This window comes from Labeo rohita, chromosome 8 (genome assembly GCF_022985175.1).
Source record: "Labeo rohita strain BAU-BD-2019 chromosome 8, IGBB_LRoh.1.0, whole genome shotgun sequence".
In the NCBI taxonomy this organism is placed as follows: domain Eukaryota; kingdom Metazoa; phylum Chordata; class Actinopteri; order Cypriniformes; family Cyprinidae; genus Labeo; species Labeo rohita.
In genome coordinates, this window is record NC_066876.1 from 11,397,026 (window position 1) to 11,412,689 (window position 15,664).

General features: G+C 35.8%; 1 protein-coding gene across 3 annotated transcripts; it reads right to left on the bottom strand.

Annotated features, from left to right (window-relative positions):
* Positions 1 to 1,413: 1,413 nt before the first annotated feature.
* On the bottom strand, positions 1,414 to 13,999 carry rnf34a (ring finger protein 34a). Of its 3 annotated transcripts, XM_051117988.1 has the most exons (9): positions 13,857 to 13,999; positions 11,463 to 11,681; positions 9,638 to 9,825; positions 9,338 to 9,539; positions 7,712 to 7,774; positions 7,388 to 7,589; positions 7,222 to 7,251; positions 4,562 to 4,603; positions 1,414 to 2,225 (listed from the first exon to the last, which is right to left on the bottom strand). In XM_051117988.1, exons 1-9 carry the CDS (start codon positions 13,860 to 13,862, stop codon positions 2,041 to 2,043), a joined length of 1,137 nt encoding a protein of 378 aa, XP_050973945.1. In that variant the 5' UTR covers positions 13,863 to 13,999; the 3' UTR covers positions 1,414 to 2,040. The 3 variants fall into 3 exon arrangements, with proteins under 3 accessions (XP_050973945.1, XP_050973946.1, XP_050973947.1); XM_051117989.1 differs by lacking the exon at positions 4,562 to 4,603; XM_051117990.1 differs by lacking the exons at positions 4,562 to 4,603; positions 7,222 to 7,251.
* Positions 14,000 to 15,664: the final 1,665 nt, after the last annotated feature.

A 15,664-nucleotide genomic window follows, 5' to 3' on the forward strand; every position in this document is an offset into this window, starting at 1 on the left:
CCCCCTGGCTCGTAGTGCATCATGTTTACTTCTGGAGTGTCAGTGAGAATTTGAATCTACTGTAATAGTTGCATATGAGACCCTCAGTTGTCCTCAGTGTGAAAAGATGGATCTCAAAATCATGTAGTCATTGATTTTTCTAAAAGAACAGCAGGCAGTTTAACTGTTCAGGACAAACAAAGCACTTATGAAGAACTATCACTAAAAAAAAAAAACAGCTGTGGATCATTCAGGTAACAACACAGTATTAATAATCAAGTGTATGTAAACTTCTGAATGGGGTCATTTTTATAAATTCATCTATTATTTTCTCAGGTGGCCTGTAAACATCTCTTATGTGAAATATCTTATTCATGGCAGTACTAAAAAAAAAAAAAATAGCATGCATTTTGTATGACCCCTAATTGGTAATCCGTTCTACTTTCATAATCCTACATATTTTGAAGTGAAAAAAGTAGAAAACTAAGACATTCTAGCTGTTAGAAAACTTTGATTTCATACTGACTTAATGACAGTACAATTCAACACTTAAGAAACACAATGCTGTACAATCCTGTAAAAATCTTTCTCAGCACTTTTATTTAAGTATCACAAGGGTAACTAAGTACATATATACTGCTTTATCTTGTTTGTTAATTCTATATTAAAGTAACAGAGCAACTGACCAAAAGAAACAAATATCAAGTTATTTTTTTAAGAAAAATAAACTTATCTGAATAGGCATATACACTGGAATTAAAGATATGCCAGCTTAAACAAGGATGTAAAGAATCTGAATATACACCAAAACATTATATGAATCCCTCATAATCTAAAATGCCACACAAAAAGAGAGGCTGGTATTGCTGTGATGTCTGAGTGAAGCGTTCATTTGTGCAGTTGACGCTTGTCAGCGCTATGCGATGTGCTATGATGCGACGTTTGATCAGGTTTACCACAAGTGAGTAATGCCTACAAAATACGGGTAGATCATTTGTACGGGGCTCTCATCACTCTCAAGTGGCGTGCTTATTTTTATTTCATTTTTTAAAGTTTTCCGACTTAACCACAACAATTCAAGTACTAACAATAATGGAAAAGCAACTGTGGTAGTGCATTGAAGACACAGAAATGCACTTTTTGGCACCCAAATCACCCCTCTTCTTTACACTGCATAATTCTGAGTATGTTATTGTTATGTTGCACATGCCAAAATGTTCCAATTATTTTGACTCAGAGTTACACTGTGCCCATTTATGGTCCTACTCTGAATACAAAACATTTCTATGCCTTCTCATTTCTCACCACTTACACTGATTTAACAATGATTTCCAGGCTGGTTTTCCAGTCACGTCACCCAAGAGAAAAGTAGTGACTGAGAAACCAGCAAATGTTCTTAAGACTTGACAAAGAAAGGAACTCATATGATTGGGGAAAAAAAAAACGGAGGACTGCTGAATCCGGAGAAGAATGACCTGTTGTGTACCACAAAACATGTTCATTATGCCACTTATGAAATCATTGAATTGTACAAGTGTCAAGTTACCAGGAGGTACAATGTAACTTGTAGGAACTCCAAAACTTTGTTCACAATCCACACAGAAAACAAAAGCCCATTCACAGATGTTGCAACAAAAATGGAAATAAAAGAACAGGAACATTCAGATCCTTCCATCCTGAGTTATGGTGCATGATGATGAGCACACTCGAGTAATTCTCATTCTTTTGAGTTTCTCACAGTGCTTGCATGTGACAGGTGAGCAGAATGTCTTCAAAGCTGTAGGACATCAAGTCAACGCTGTGAGGTGTTGCTGCTGAACAATTGCATATTATTACAGAGCCTCTTTGAAGAGCTTGTGGAATGTTTTTATTGAAGCATTTATTGACAAAGCCATTGCGGACCACTGTCTGAAGGCTTCCTGAAGCTTCATGAAAAATTAAGCAGAGAATTTTAGCTTCCTCACTGATCCGATGCAAAGACGGGGCACTTGCTGTGCATGTCCTCACGAGTCCCTAATGCAAAACGGTCCACAGGTGGAGCGGGATGTTCTCCCAGCAGTATTAAGACTTGAAAACATGCACAGCCCTGATAACGTACTGTCTGCAGATAGGGCATTCGCTCATGCGCTTCCCGCATTTAGTGCAGGTGACCATGTGACCGCACTCCAGCAGCACACAGTCGATTATCGCGTCCATACAGATGCGACACAGGTTGTCGTCATTTGATAACTGGGTCTTGCAACCATCTGCAGTGAGAGAGAGTGAAGGAAAAAAAAAGATGGGTCATTACTACAGGTGCAAATCTCTCTGTAAGGACAGGATCTTGAGTATAAAGCCCAAAGCAAACTTCGGTTTTACGCATACCTGTACATTTTGCGCTTTGATATTTCTTTTTTGCCAATAAAGTGGAGGAGACAGAACAAAAACAATAGACCCCCATGTTGGCGAATGCTTGTGTTAGTGGATTTAAAAAAAAAAAAAAAAAAAAGTTTTAGACATTTATTGCACATAACTACTGGACACTGGACAAGGCCTTTGTAGTGCACATGTTTTTGCTTTGAAAGGCTAAACGTTTGACCATGCACATAAAAAAACCGAAGTATACCTTGAACTTTAATCAATGGGTTCATTTCCTGTATGATGAACCAAACACAACCAGAGATGGCCACAACTCAAACTGAATGCCTCCAACTAGTGATGCACCCAAATTTTGGCAACAAAAACATTCGACTGAAACAGCTAAAAGAAAAACTAATTTGTCAGTAGTAGTTTTAAAGGGCCGAAATCATCACATGAAACAGTTAGCGCTTCTCCGATAAAGTGTTTTGACTGCGTCAGCATCTATTTTGTACACAAAATGGGCCTCATTCATGAAAGTTATTTGCACGTAAAACAGACCTTCCCTAAACATCCGATTTGATAGTTAAATGTGTATGTTAATGAATTCCAAACATTCGTAAACAGGGCGTTGTGCACGCTCATTCACAATTAGCATAATCCCCGCCTATGAATTACAGCAAACTGCATGTCCAGGAACGCAGTGGAATATTCTGGTCTATATTCTCAGGTTTGACTCCAGTATATTGTATAAATGCAAAAAAACTAATAGGCCATAAGAATAAATATTCAATAACGTGTGTCCACCAAAGAGTTTTTATCCAGCTGCAGAAAAAGTCAGGTGCTCTTGACCAGCTGTGCGTTTTTCCAGCTACAGTAAGATGCTTTATTTGCTATGATTTGGAATATCCATGGTGTCAACGTATAACTATTATCTAATTTTTAAGAATTTTACTAAATATAAAAAAAGCAGTAAATATTGACTTCTCCATTGTTGTAAGCAGTCGTTGTACAAGTAGGATGGTTGGTCTGTATTTGTCCCGCCCCTCCTCTATTTACAGCTGGGTGAATTGTGACAGTGACAAGCGCAGTGTTTCACAGTTATCAACTCAGCTGCAAAAAAAAAAAAAAAAAAAAAAAAAAAAAAAAAGCATAATAATAATAAAAATTTTCAAAAAGAGGGCAAAGGCAAATGAACTAATTATGGCACTGCATCAAAATTCAGTGTCATCAATTTACCAAAAAGAACACAGAACGTTTTTCGTACCATTTACAGACAGTAGGGAGCAGGTGTACATTTCTTTCGCACCAACTAACATTTTGAAGATACAAACATTTTCATGAACTCAAAAGTTTACGTCAAAAAGGAAACAGGAAAAGAGGACGTGACATAAAGCAGTCTCACCCCCTTTTTTAATTAGCCAATAGCGTTTTGTTTATATTAGCTTGGGCCATTAAAGTCATTAAAGCAGCATGTGTCAGCATATGACAGCCACAATCTCATCCATATCGTAATTAAATATACCATTCTGTGTAGAATTCAAATGGGTCCGATACGTTCTGTGGTCTGTGCCGACTCGTGCGTATAATCCACTCCATGTTATTGTGTCTCTGGACCGGAGCAGACTGTGTGAGCACTGCGGCGGTTCATGTGACAGCACGAAACCAGACTTATTTCGCCCCAATGGAAAGCATATTTTACACTGAATCGTTAAGTTTTGAAGGCTTATATCTTGTAAATGTGAATTTTGTCATTCCCTATATAGTAAACTAAACAACTTACATTTTGATTTCATGGGGTCTTTAACTAGTTCATCACCTGTGATCATGACAAGCATTGAGTATAATAACTCAACTACCCGAATTTAATTACCAAAATTGACTTTTTACTATTAGAGTTTTTGGTGCATCACTACATCCCAACTTGCATTGTGCAGTTTATTTAAACCTTAGTTAGAAAACAAAATAATACTTGATGAAGGGCACAGATGGAATGGGATAATGGGGGTAAAACATGACACAGGATACATTTTTATGACCCTTAACACTACCAGTAAAATGCATTAATAATTATTTATTGCAGTATAAACAATGGCACTATACATTTCCTTTTCTTTTTTCTTTAAGAGCACATGCTATCTAGCAGTGGCCATGCAGGGAGGGGGTTTGAAGTGCAATGACATCACAAACTTCAGTGCACCAGTGGGTGTGACCAGGAAACATGTCCACCAATCGCAAGCCTTACCTCCGATTCCACCATTGCAGATTGGAGGGGGATAAGCTACCACTTAAGTGGGAGGAGCAAAGCACAGCTATTAGACTCAGCTAGGAGTTCAATAATTAAACAAATCTAGTTCATTTACTGTGAAAACCTAAGCTGATCATTCATGAAATCTACTACACCTATTACAACTAAACCTAAAAAGGCAGTTTTCACTCTTTGTATGAACTTTTTAAAGGGGTCATGAACTGAGAAATCACTTTATCTTTGACCTATGTCATCGTCATGTTTCAGAACTCAAAATGCTATATAAATGCCTCATTCATTCACCTCTAAACACTTTAGCCCCGCCCATCGATTCGGGCATGTAGTAGGTAAATGACAAGACTGGCAAATGCTGAAACCAAATGCTAAACTTTATTTTTAATGAAGTGCCAGACCGCATCAGTAAGAACTTGGTCCTTTGCTTACTTCATTTTACCACAGATTCGTTTAAGAAACAAGGCACAATTTGACACAGGATTTTCAGAAAGATTGATATTACAAGACAATTCTGTTTCAAATATACTGGATCCGACAGTAACGGCGCAAGTGTGAGTAACTGTTTATATTATATGGTCACTACTGCTTTGTCTGTTACTACAAATCGTTTGATATGTACAGAGTATTTATGCATTTTTAACCTAAACCACAGCAGCGTCCATCTATGAAGTATGTAGGCTGTCAGACATACAGTGCATCTGGAAAGTATTCACAGCGCTTCACTTTTTCCACATTTTGTCATGTTACAGCCTTAATCCAAAACGGATTAAATTCATTATTTTCCTCCAAATTCTACAAACAATACTCCATAATGACAATGTGAAAGACGTTTGTTTGAAATCTTTGCAAATTTATTTAAAAAAAAAAAAAAAAAAAAAAACACACACACACATACATAAGTATTCACAGCCTTTCCCATGACACTCAAAATCTGAGCTCAGGTGCATCTTGTTTCCACCGATCATCCTTGAGATGTCTCTACAACTTGAGTCCATCTGTGTTAAATTCAGTCTGGAATTGTCTGTAGACCTTCAAGACAGGATTGTATCGAGGCACAGACCTGGGGAAGGGTACAGAAAAATTTCTGCAGCATTGAAGGTCCCAATGAGCACAGTGGCCTCCATCATCTGTAAATGGAAGAAGTTAGGAACCACCAAGACTCTTTCTAGAGCAGGTCGCCCGGTCAAAATGAGTAATTGGAGGAGAAGGGCCTTAGTCAGGGAGGTAACCAAGAACCTGATGGTCACTCTAAAAGAGCTCAAGCGTTCCTCTGTGGAGAGAGAACAACCTTCCAGAAGAACAACCATCTCTGTAGCACTCCACCAATCAGGCCTGTATGGTAGAGTGGCCAGACGGAAGCCATTCCTCAGTGAAATGCACATGGCAGCCCACCTGGAGTTTGCCAAAAGGCACCTGAAGGACTCTCAGACCATGAGAAATAAAGATTGAACTCTTTGGCCTGAATACCAAGCGTCATGTCTGGAGGAAGCAAGGCACCATTCCTACAGTGAAGCATGGTGGTGGCAGCATCATGCTGTGGGGAACAGGGTGACTAGTCAGGATCGAGGGAAACACTGTGTCTACACTGGACACACAACGCTACAAAATACAGTAGAACCCATTATAATTACTGATGCGGTCGACACTGGATACGGTGTAACGCGACACGACAAATCCCAGACATTAAACTGCAACCGCATTCTATGTATGACATGCTCACACAAAGTTCAAATGATTTGCAACGGTCGCATTGTCACGTCCAGTGTAGATAGATTTTAGCTGTTGTGACACAGTGCAACGTAGCGTGACAACTGTCGCATCCAGTGTAGACACTATACAGAGACATCCTTGATGAAAACCTGCTCCAGAGTGCTCTGGATCTAGACTGGAGCGACAGTTCATCTTTCAACAGGACAACACCCTAAGCAAACTAAAAATAACAAAGGAGTGGCTACGGGACAACTCCTTGAATGTCCTTGAGTGGCCCAGCCATAGCCCAGACTTGAACCCGACTGAACATCTCTGGAGAGATCTGAAAATGGCTGTGTACCGACACTCCCCATCCAACCTGATGAGAGGTACTGCAAATAAGAATGGGAGAAACTGTCCAACAATAGGTGTGCCAAGCTTGTAGCATCATACTCAAAAAGACTTGAGGCTGTAATTGGTGCTAAAGGTGCTTCAACAAAGTATTGAGCAAAGGCTGTGAATACTTATGTGCATGTGACTTTTTTTTTTTTTTTTTTTTTGCAAAGATTTAAAAAAAAACTTCTTTCACGTTGTCATTATGGGGTATTGTTTGTAGAATTTTGAGGAAAATAATGCATTTAATCAATTTTTTAAACAAGGCTGTAACATAAAATGTGTAAAAAAGAAGCGCTGTGAATACTTTCCGGCTGCACTGTACACAACTCTTAGCCAATCACAGAAGTGGGTGTTTACTTCAGCGTTTACATTCTGCCAGCATTTAGATAAGGGGGTCAAAACAGGACAGAAAATAGCATATCTAAATTATGTTTTTATGTAAAAATCTTGATAACATTATAAGCGGACCTCAGAGAAAAGTACCAAATAAAAAAAAAAGAAACAAAGGCAGTTCATGACCCCTTTAAGTCAGACTTTCAAGTGAAGTCATTTCCTACCTGCAGTGATGGGGTTGCTCACATTTTCCACTGACAGACAAAAAAATAAAATGTACATTTTAAATAATTTTCTCATTTTACATACAGTTGGCAATTATGTTAAAAAGTTAATCTTAGACTCTGTGTGTTGCTGTATATACAGAGCAGCACTGCTTTTAGCACTCACTAGATTTGCGATTGTCCTCATTCTCCCGGTAAAGCCTCCTGACACGTTCCACCAGCTCCCACTTCTCACAGCAGCCAGAGAAGCTCACAAAGTTCCTCGCCAGGATCTCCTTTAGCTGCCGTACGGTCAGCTGCTCCACGTCATCAAGAGAGGACAGGTCTGACAGAGAAGCTCTAGCCCGCCGCCGCGTCTGAGGACTAACCTAATGGTAAAAACACATTCTAAGCATATCAGTGGAATTTGAGAAATTATCATATTCAAAAATTACTAGAAACTGCCATGTCATTCATAATCCTTCAGTTTCCACTAAGTGACTTAACTCACCTCAGGTGTGTGTTCTGTCTGGTCAAGGTTAAGGAGTGAAACTGAAGTGGAGTCCTCAATATCCTATCAGCAAGGAATGTTTACACAGAAAGAATATAATTAGCCATCTATGCTAAGCCCCTTACAGCTTTAGCAAAGATTCCTGATACACTAAACAAGTAGGCAAAGAATCTTTCAGTCTGGCATCATTTCAACTCTTTTGTTAACTTAACTCTTTTATAAATGGAATGAAGTGCACTTCCAAAGCCAAAAGTGTGCAAACCAGTTCTGCCAAACGCCTTTTGAGAACCAATTAGCATTACACTTTTGCTCCCCGGATCAGCTGAGGAACAGGCTATTTTTGACATGAAATACTACTGTATTATACTACTCTTGCAGAGTATATGCTTCCTACTTAGTAGAAAGTTAAGAACAAAAACAGTTTGTATTATTATGTTTCAAACAGCACTGTGCTATTACAGTCACATGGTTTTGTCATATTGCATGTTTAATTTAGTGGTGCCCAGTTGTCATCTTGGGGAAAAATAACATCATTTTGCACTTTTAATTAGATTGTGTAATGTATTAGCTACTAAATTAATAAAATATAATACAAATAAAGAAATTTAAGGAAAAATAAACATTACTTGCAGTTCATTTGACACACATAGGAAGTTTGAGTCAAGTGAATATAAAAAAAATATGTATGTAGATGTGTGATATGTATGTACAAATAAATAAATAAACTAATTAATTCATTCATTTTGTTTTTTGAGGAGAATTGTTAAATAACACCTAATTTTAGGTTCATGCTGAAAGTGGACATTTTTATGGTGATTATAAAAATGATAAACAGTGCATGTTAAACACACAGAGGCATGTGTCTTCATTAAATTTTCTCATAAGGTCCAATGTTTCTCTCTCATTTTCTTTTTGTAATTATCGCCAAGTTAGACACATTTAATTTGGCCTTTCAGGACTAATTTGTTTTTGTTAATTATAACTTTTCACTGTTTCTAAACCTCCAGTCAAGCTAAAATGTATACTAAATATTAAATTCAATGGAGCTGCCAACACTGGAAACTCTGAGGCCACTTAATTCAACAAATAATCAAAAACAGGTGCAGTTATACATAAGCCACAAAGTACTATTTTTACTACATAGGACTGTGGATCGAAATACACATAGGGATGGTTCACCCAAAAATGAAAATTACCACATGATTCATTCACCCTCAAGCCATCCTAGGTCTATATGTAAACATCTTTTATGTGAAATTTCTTATTCAGGTCATTACTAAATAAAAACTAACATACATTTTGTATGTTCCCTCTTATTTTGGTAAAAATTAACATTTTGCAGATTATGTAGGACGTAGGCGTAGGCTCTTGAGAATATGATAATCTCAACAAATTTTGTTTACAGCAAAGAAAAACCAGTCTCCTCTTGGCTGATATTGAAATCCTCCAACATTTTTCTTGACAAATCCTTGTTTTTCACTTTTAATTTGTGACTAGCATTTTGTTTGCTTCTCACCGGATGGCTGAGTAAATCACGCTGTAATTTTCATTTTTGGGTGAATTACTCCTTTAATATTTTTAAAATAAGAGAAATCACTGCCTATGTCATATGTATAAGGGACTCACCTGATTGGTGGACTCTGAGCTGTTGCTCCTACTGATTGGTTCTCCTTGAGTTGGAGAGAGTGCTGAGAGAGGGGAAGTGGGCTCTTCAATTGAAGGTGGTGGGCTATAGAGGGGGTGTGACTGCAGAGAAGGCGTGTCTGGATCATCCTCACTTTCTACCCCTTGATGGCAAAGCACCAAGTCCACAAGGTCTTCCTTCTCCCTAAGGCGGCATTCAAACAACTCAAAAACAGTAATAATATTGTCATATTGTACCCCATTATTATAAAGTTCACATTCTAATATCTGTGCAAAGAGTACCTGCAGGTATCAGTGTTAATGTTGCGTAACGTAAGGTACTGCCGCAAGTCTTTAACACGCAGACGCATGAGCTGTGGACGCTGGAATGCAGTGCCCTTCAGCAGGTGACAAGTCGTGCATCTGCGCAGGTTCTCCTGTAGTACCGAGCACAGCGAACAAAAACTCTTCTTACAGTCACAACAGATGTGCTACGGTGGAGAAAAAGAGACAGTTTGTGCTGAATCAAAAGAGACAAAATGCAAGGTTATAAATGTAAGTGTAAAGTACTTGACTATAATTTTAACTGCAGTGTACTAAACTGCAACTTCATCATTACAAATGTGTAATTACAATTTAGTTAAATACATGACAGATGACAGAAATGACATACAATTTTAGTTTACCATAAGTGCATGTCCATACAATCAGCACTACAATTAACCATATTTCAAAGTCAATAAAAGTAATTATGCAATAAATGCAATAAAAGTCCTACTTATGAAAAAGCATTCAGAAAAGCACTCTTAAGGTTAACTAACATAATTTTATATACATTTTATCTAATACATCATCATTTAATTGCAAAGAACATGCAGTTAAGTGTCTGTAAACATGACATTCAGATTGCACTTTTAAAATATATTATTTCTTAAGTAACTACTATTTTTTTTTTAATTATGTTTACTTCTTTTTTTTACAAGAGTAAAAAGATTTGTGCATTTTAGTCCATGTATGTTAGATTTGAGGTCATCTACAGTACCAGTCAAAAGTTTTTGAACAGCAAGGTTTTTAATGTTTTTTAAAGAAGTCTCTTCTGCTCACCAAGCCTGCATTTACTTGATCCAAAGTACAGCAAAAACAGTAACATTGTGAAATATTTTTACTATTTAAAATAATTCTATGTGAATATATTTGAAAATGTAATTTATTCCTTTGATCAAAGCTAAATTTTCAGCATCATTACTCCAGTCTTCAGTGTCACATGATCCTTCAGAAATCATTCTAAAGAAATTATAGAAATTATTATTGAATATTAAATAGCACATTAAATATGATTTAATTTGATCAAAACTGATGATAAAGACATTTACAATGTTACAAAAGATTTCGATTTCAGATAAATGCTGTTCTTTTGAACTTTCTATTCATCAAAGAAAATTCTATTCAAATTCTATTCTATTCATCAACAATTCTACTCAACATAATGTTTTTCGAACAGCAAATCAGAATATTAGAATGATTTCTGAGGGATCATGTGATTGGAGTAATGATGCTAAAAATTCAGCTTTGAAAACACAGGATTAAATTAAATGTTAAAATATATTCAAATAGAAAACAGTTATTTTAAATAGTAAAAATATTGCAGAATTTTACTGTTTTTGCTGTACTTTGGATCAAATAAACGCAGGCTTGGTGAGCAGAAGAAACTTCTTTAAAAAAAAAAAACATTAAAAATCTTCAATGTTCAAAAACTTTTGACTGGTAGTGTATATGCTACTGTACTCCTAAATTGGCCAAATAAACTGTTTGTTTATAATAAAATATAACCTGCACGCAAGGTAGTATACAAATTTTGTCCAATCAAATGATATACAGAATGAAAACATCCCCTTCCTTAATACCACCCACTATTATTGCCAGGCTGTGACTACAATTTTGTTTATAAACAAGTACAAGCCTGTCAACATGGACCCAACTTCCTGATTCAGTAGGAAATATGTCAACATAAAGAAAACTGTGTTTGCTGAACTGTTTCATGCCGTCTTTAAACTAATGAATGTTTTTAGGTTTAATGTGCAAAGCAAAAGCAATCGAATGGCAGTGGCAGGTGTGAAGGTCTACTTACCCTCCTCCTAAAGACAGAGAAAGCTTGTCCACAAGCCTGACACACTAGACTTGTGCTGGAGGAGTTGGTGGGCGGGTATGTGGAGTATCCTGCAGTAGGAGCAAAACGAAACGGCCCCGCACCTGCCCCAAAACCTGGCTGCTGCCCTCTCACGGCTCCAGTACCCATAACCTCATTCAGCAGACCACAGCATGATGCCCACATGGACGAGGCCCCCGCCTGCACGGAAAACGAAAGACTTTAAAAGACAATGATCTGCGACAAGTTTTTTTCAAACTAATGAGCTTGTATTAAAAGTAGGACTATAACATCTATACAATTGTACAATTGTACAGTCATGATTCAATACACAACACTGACCTCACAATACAATACTCTCATGACACTTTAAACATGTTTACACTCTGTCTCTGACTACATACACTACTAGTCAAGAGTTTTTGGACAGTAAGATTTTATTATGTTTTTTAAAGAAGTCTCACTAAGCCTGCATTTATTTGATCCAAAGTACAGCAAAAACAGTACAATTTTAAAAACATTTTTACTATTTAAAATAACTGTTTTCTATTTGAATATATTTAAAACGTAATTTATTCCCATAATCAAAGCTACATTTTCAGTATCATTACTCCAGTCTTCAGTGTTACATGATCCTTCAGAAATCATTCTAATATGCTGATTTGCTGTTCAAGAAACATTTTTTTTTTATTATTATCAATTTTAAAAACAGTTGGGTTTCAGGATTCTTTGATGAATAGACAGATCCACAGATCAGCATGTATCTGAAATCTGGAATGAATTATTGAAATTAATACAAGTATTTAGAAAGGATGCTTGAAATTGATCATTTATAATGTTAATGTCTATTTCAGATTAATGCTGATCTTCTGAATTTTCTTGTCATCAAAGACACCTGAAAAAAATTCTGCTCAGCTGTTTCCAACATAATTATAATAATAATAATAATAATAATAATAATAATAATAATAATAAATGTTTTTGGAAGAGCAAATCAGAATATTAGAATGATTTCTGAAGGATCATGTGACTGGAGTAATGATGCTAAAAATTCAACTTTGAAATCACAGGAATAAATTACATTTTAAAATATTAAACTAGAAAATAGTTATTTTAAAAAGAAAAACAAATCTAAAGTTTACTGATTTTGCTGTACTTTGGATCAAATTAATGCAGGATTGGTGAGCAGAAGAGATTTAAAAAAAAAAAAACATTAAAAATTTTTACTGTTCAGAAACTTTTGACTGGTAGTTTACATTGAAAAAGTTTGACATTTTTGTCATTTATTAATGCATTTTATGTAATTTATTAATAACAATTAAAGTCACTGTAAAATCAAAACTGACAGTTCTTCTTTTTTTATATAGATTTTAGCAGTGTTTATTATAATAAATTATTTATCCGTGCACATTTTTAATTCATGTGCCCTCAGAATCTTTACTCAAAATAATTTCCCATACACTAAGGAAGAAAAGTGATTACAATTTCCATTTAATGCCAAATTTTTTAAACATGGGAGCTCAAATATGTGAGCTCTTAGATTTACCATATTTAATGTGCTCTCAGCATGTGCACTGATCTTTTTTATATATATGAATAAAGGCTTGCATTAAATCAGTGTCCAGTACATATTGTTGCTATCCACAATACATTTTATTGCATTTTTGTATTTAAATATACTGTGACAAAACATTGTTACACCCCTTATCAAGACTCCAACATGCAAAAACTGTAATTGTGAGTGTATGTGCAAGATAACAATAGCAAGCCTAAGCTGCTGTGCCTTATTATCCCACATTTTCTGGGTCATTCAGAATGTCCTGCCCTGAAATAGTTCCCATTGACTGGGATCAATCCCATTAGAGACGGATGGGAATAGGGCTAAGCCATAACAGGAGATTAGTGTGCTTTAAATGACTTATGACTGCAGCCAGAGCTCTTAGTGACACTCAACAGAGAGTAACCATGGTGTTTTTATTTTCATAGGGAGCCAACAGGATAATCAACTCCCAATTGTCATTGTGTGGCACAGTGAAAGATCGGTCCTGTTGCTGGGTCTCACCTCCCAACAAATGAAAACATCAGAGCAGAAGAGTTACAAAACAAACAGCCACATTATTGATCACTGCATCTAACAGCTGAATACTGGTACTCAACACATAAATGATATCAACTGCTAAATGCTGATTGATACACGTATATTTAAGACATGTCATGAAGTCACGCAACGCAAATATGCATGAAATGCTAAACTGGAAATCAGTTGGTACTTATCGAGCTGATAGCAAAGGCAGCAGATTATTAATGCTAGCATGATACACAGCCAATACAGAAACAAGTTCAAAACTAAACGAGTAAGATCCGAAATGAAATTACCTTCATAGCAACTCCAAGACACCGCGGGGAGTCACCCAGCTGTATGTAAAGGCAGCCTGGCCATTGCTTGTAAACGGCTAACTCTTCATTTTCAGTCGCTGTCTACAGCCGCACCAGGATCGCTATGCAACTGTAATGAAGCGTTTTCAGCCAATCACAGCGGTGAATACCCTGTGACGCAATACTAAACAGCCAATCATCTCTTACCTCCAATAGTGCAGCGGAAGTTCGTGCTTTTGGATGAGAGTTTTTTTATATCACACTTAATGCAATGGAATTGCTTTGTTTTTATGTGGTTTAATCATTTTAGCATGATTGTTTGATCCCAGGCGAAATTAGTTTGCATCCTAGAACTATTTTTTCCGGTATTATTAACCTAAAAAGTTAGCATTATAAGCATAAAAAGTTGTGACAAAATATAAAGTGTTTTAAATATGAATTTAGTGGTATAGCACCTATGTACACTTATGCTTAAACAATAGTTAATAATAATAGATAAACTGACTCAGATGCTGGATAATTAATTAGGGTGTCACCTTAGTCACAGGTCACTATTGCTGTTCCATGACAATCTAAAATTGATTCGTTTTGAAATAAACTTTAGTCAAAATGCAAAGTTTTGTGTTTAAATTTGTAAGATCTGAATTAGAGTTGTTGTTCAGTGATATAAATGTGTTGCCAAACTGTAAGTTGAAGTTGTTTTTGAACCTCTTTTGTGTGTTTGTGGACAGATGGACATCTTTTAAAATTAATTGGCCTATGAGTGACATTACATAGAAATTATTTAATGTTGTTAGTGTGTTAATATGTTATTCCTGTTTATTCAGTTTATACCTGTCAGAACATGCAAACTTCATTATTCTTAAGTGATTTTTTTTTTTCTTGTTTATGTTGGACAATTAAACTAATAAGGGCATTGTTATTTTCTTATCACTGGCATCGTAAAGAAAAGAAAATATGATTTGACAGAATCGATTTATCAGCGCTCTGCTTCGCGTACTAAAACGTAACAGTGTGATTCGTGAATGAATTGTTCTGTTGAGTCGAATCTTTTCAATAAATATACTAGACGATTCATACACATCAGACTGAAGCGGTCTTGAGTTTCATTCAAAAAAGTTTAAGATACAAAATTGCAATAAGGGGCCGCACATTCATTGGACATAATAATACCACAATATTCTGTACTAATATAATATTTAATAGTTATTTGTTAGTTGTAACAAACAAGTGACCCTGGACCACAAAACCAGTCTTAAGTAGGACAATAGTTGTGGCACTAGCCAAAAATACATCGTATAGGTCAAAATTTTTCGTTTATGCCAAAAATCATTAGGATATCAAGTAAAGATCATGTTCCATGAAGATATTTTGTAAATTTCCTACCGTAAATATTTTGGATTAGCGATATGCATTCCTAAGAACTTCATTTGGACGACTTTAAAGGCGATTTTCTCAATATTTTGAATTGTTATTATTATTATTATTATTATTATTATGCTTCTTTCAGATTCCAGATTTTCAGTAATAATTTCGACCAAATATCATCCTATCCTAATCATATATCAATGGAAAGCTTATTTATTCAGCTTTTAGATAATGTATAAATTTCAATTTAAAAATTTTGACCCTTATGACTGGTGTGGTCCGGTGTCACATATGACAAATAAGTTAATAATGGTATTATTTTCAGATAAATGTATCGCCATGTCATGCCACATAAATATTCTGAACATTGGCGACCTCTACCGTATGTAAAATGAAAATAATTTTATTCATTATTTATACACACCTGATTCTACGATTAA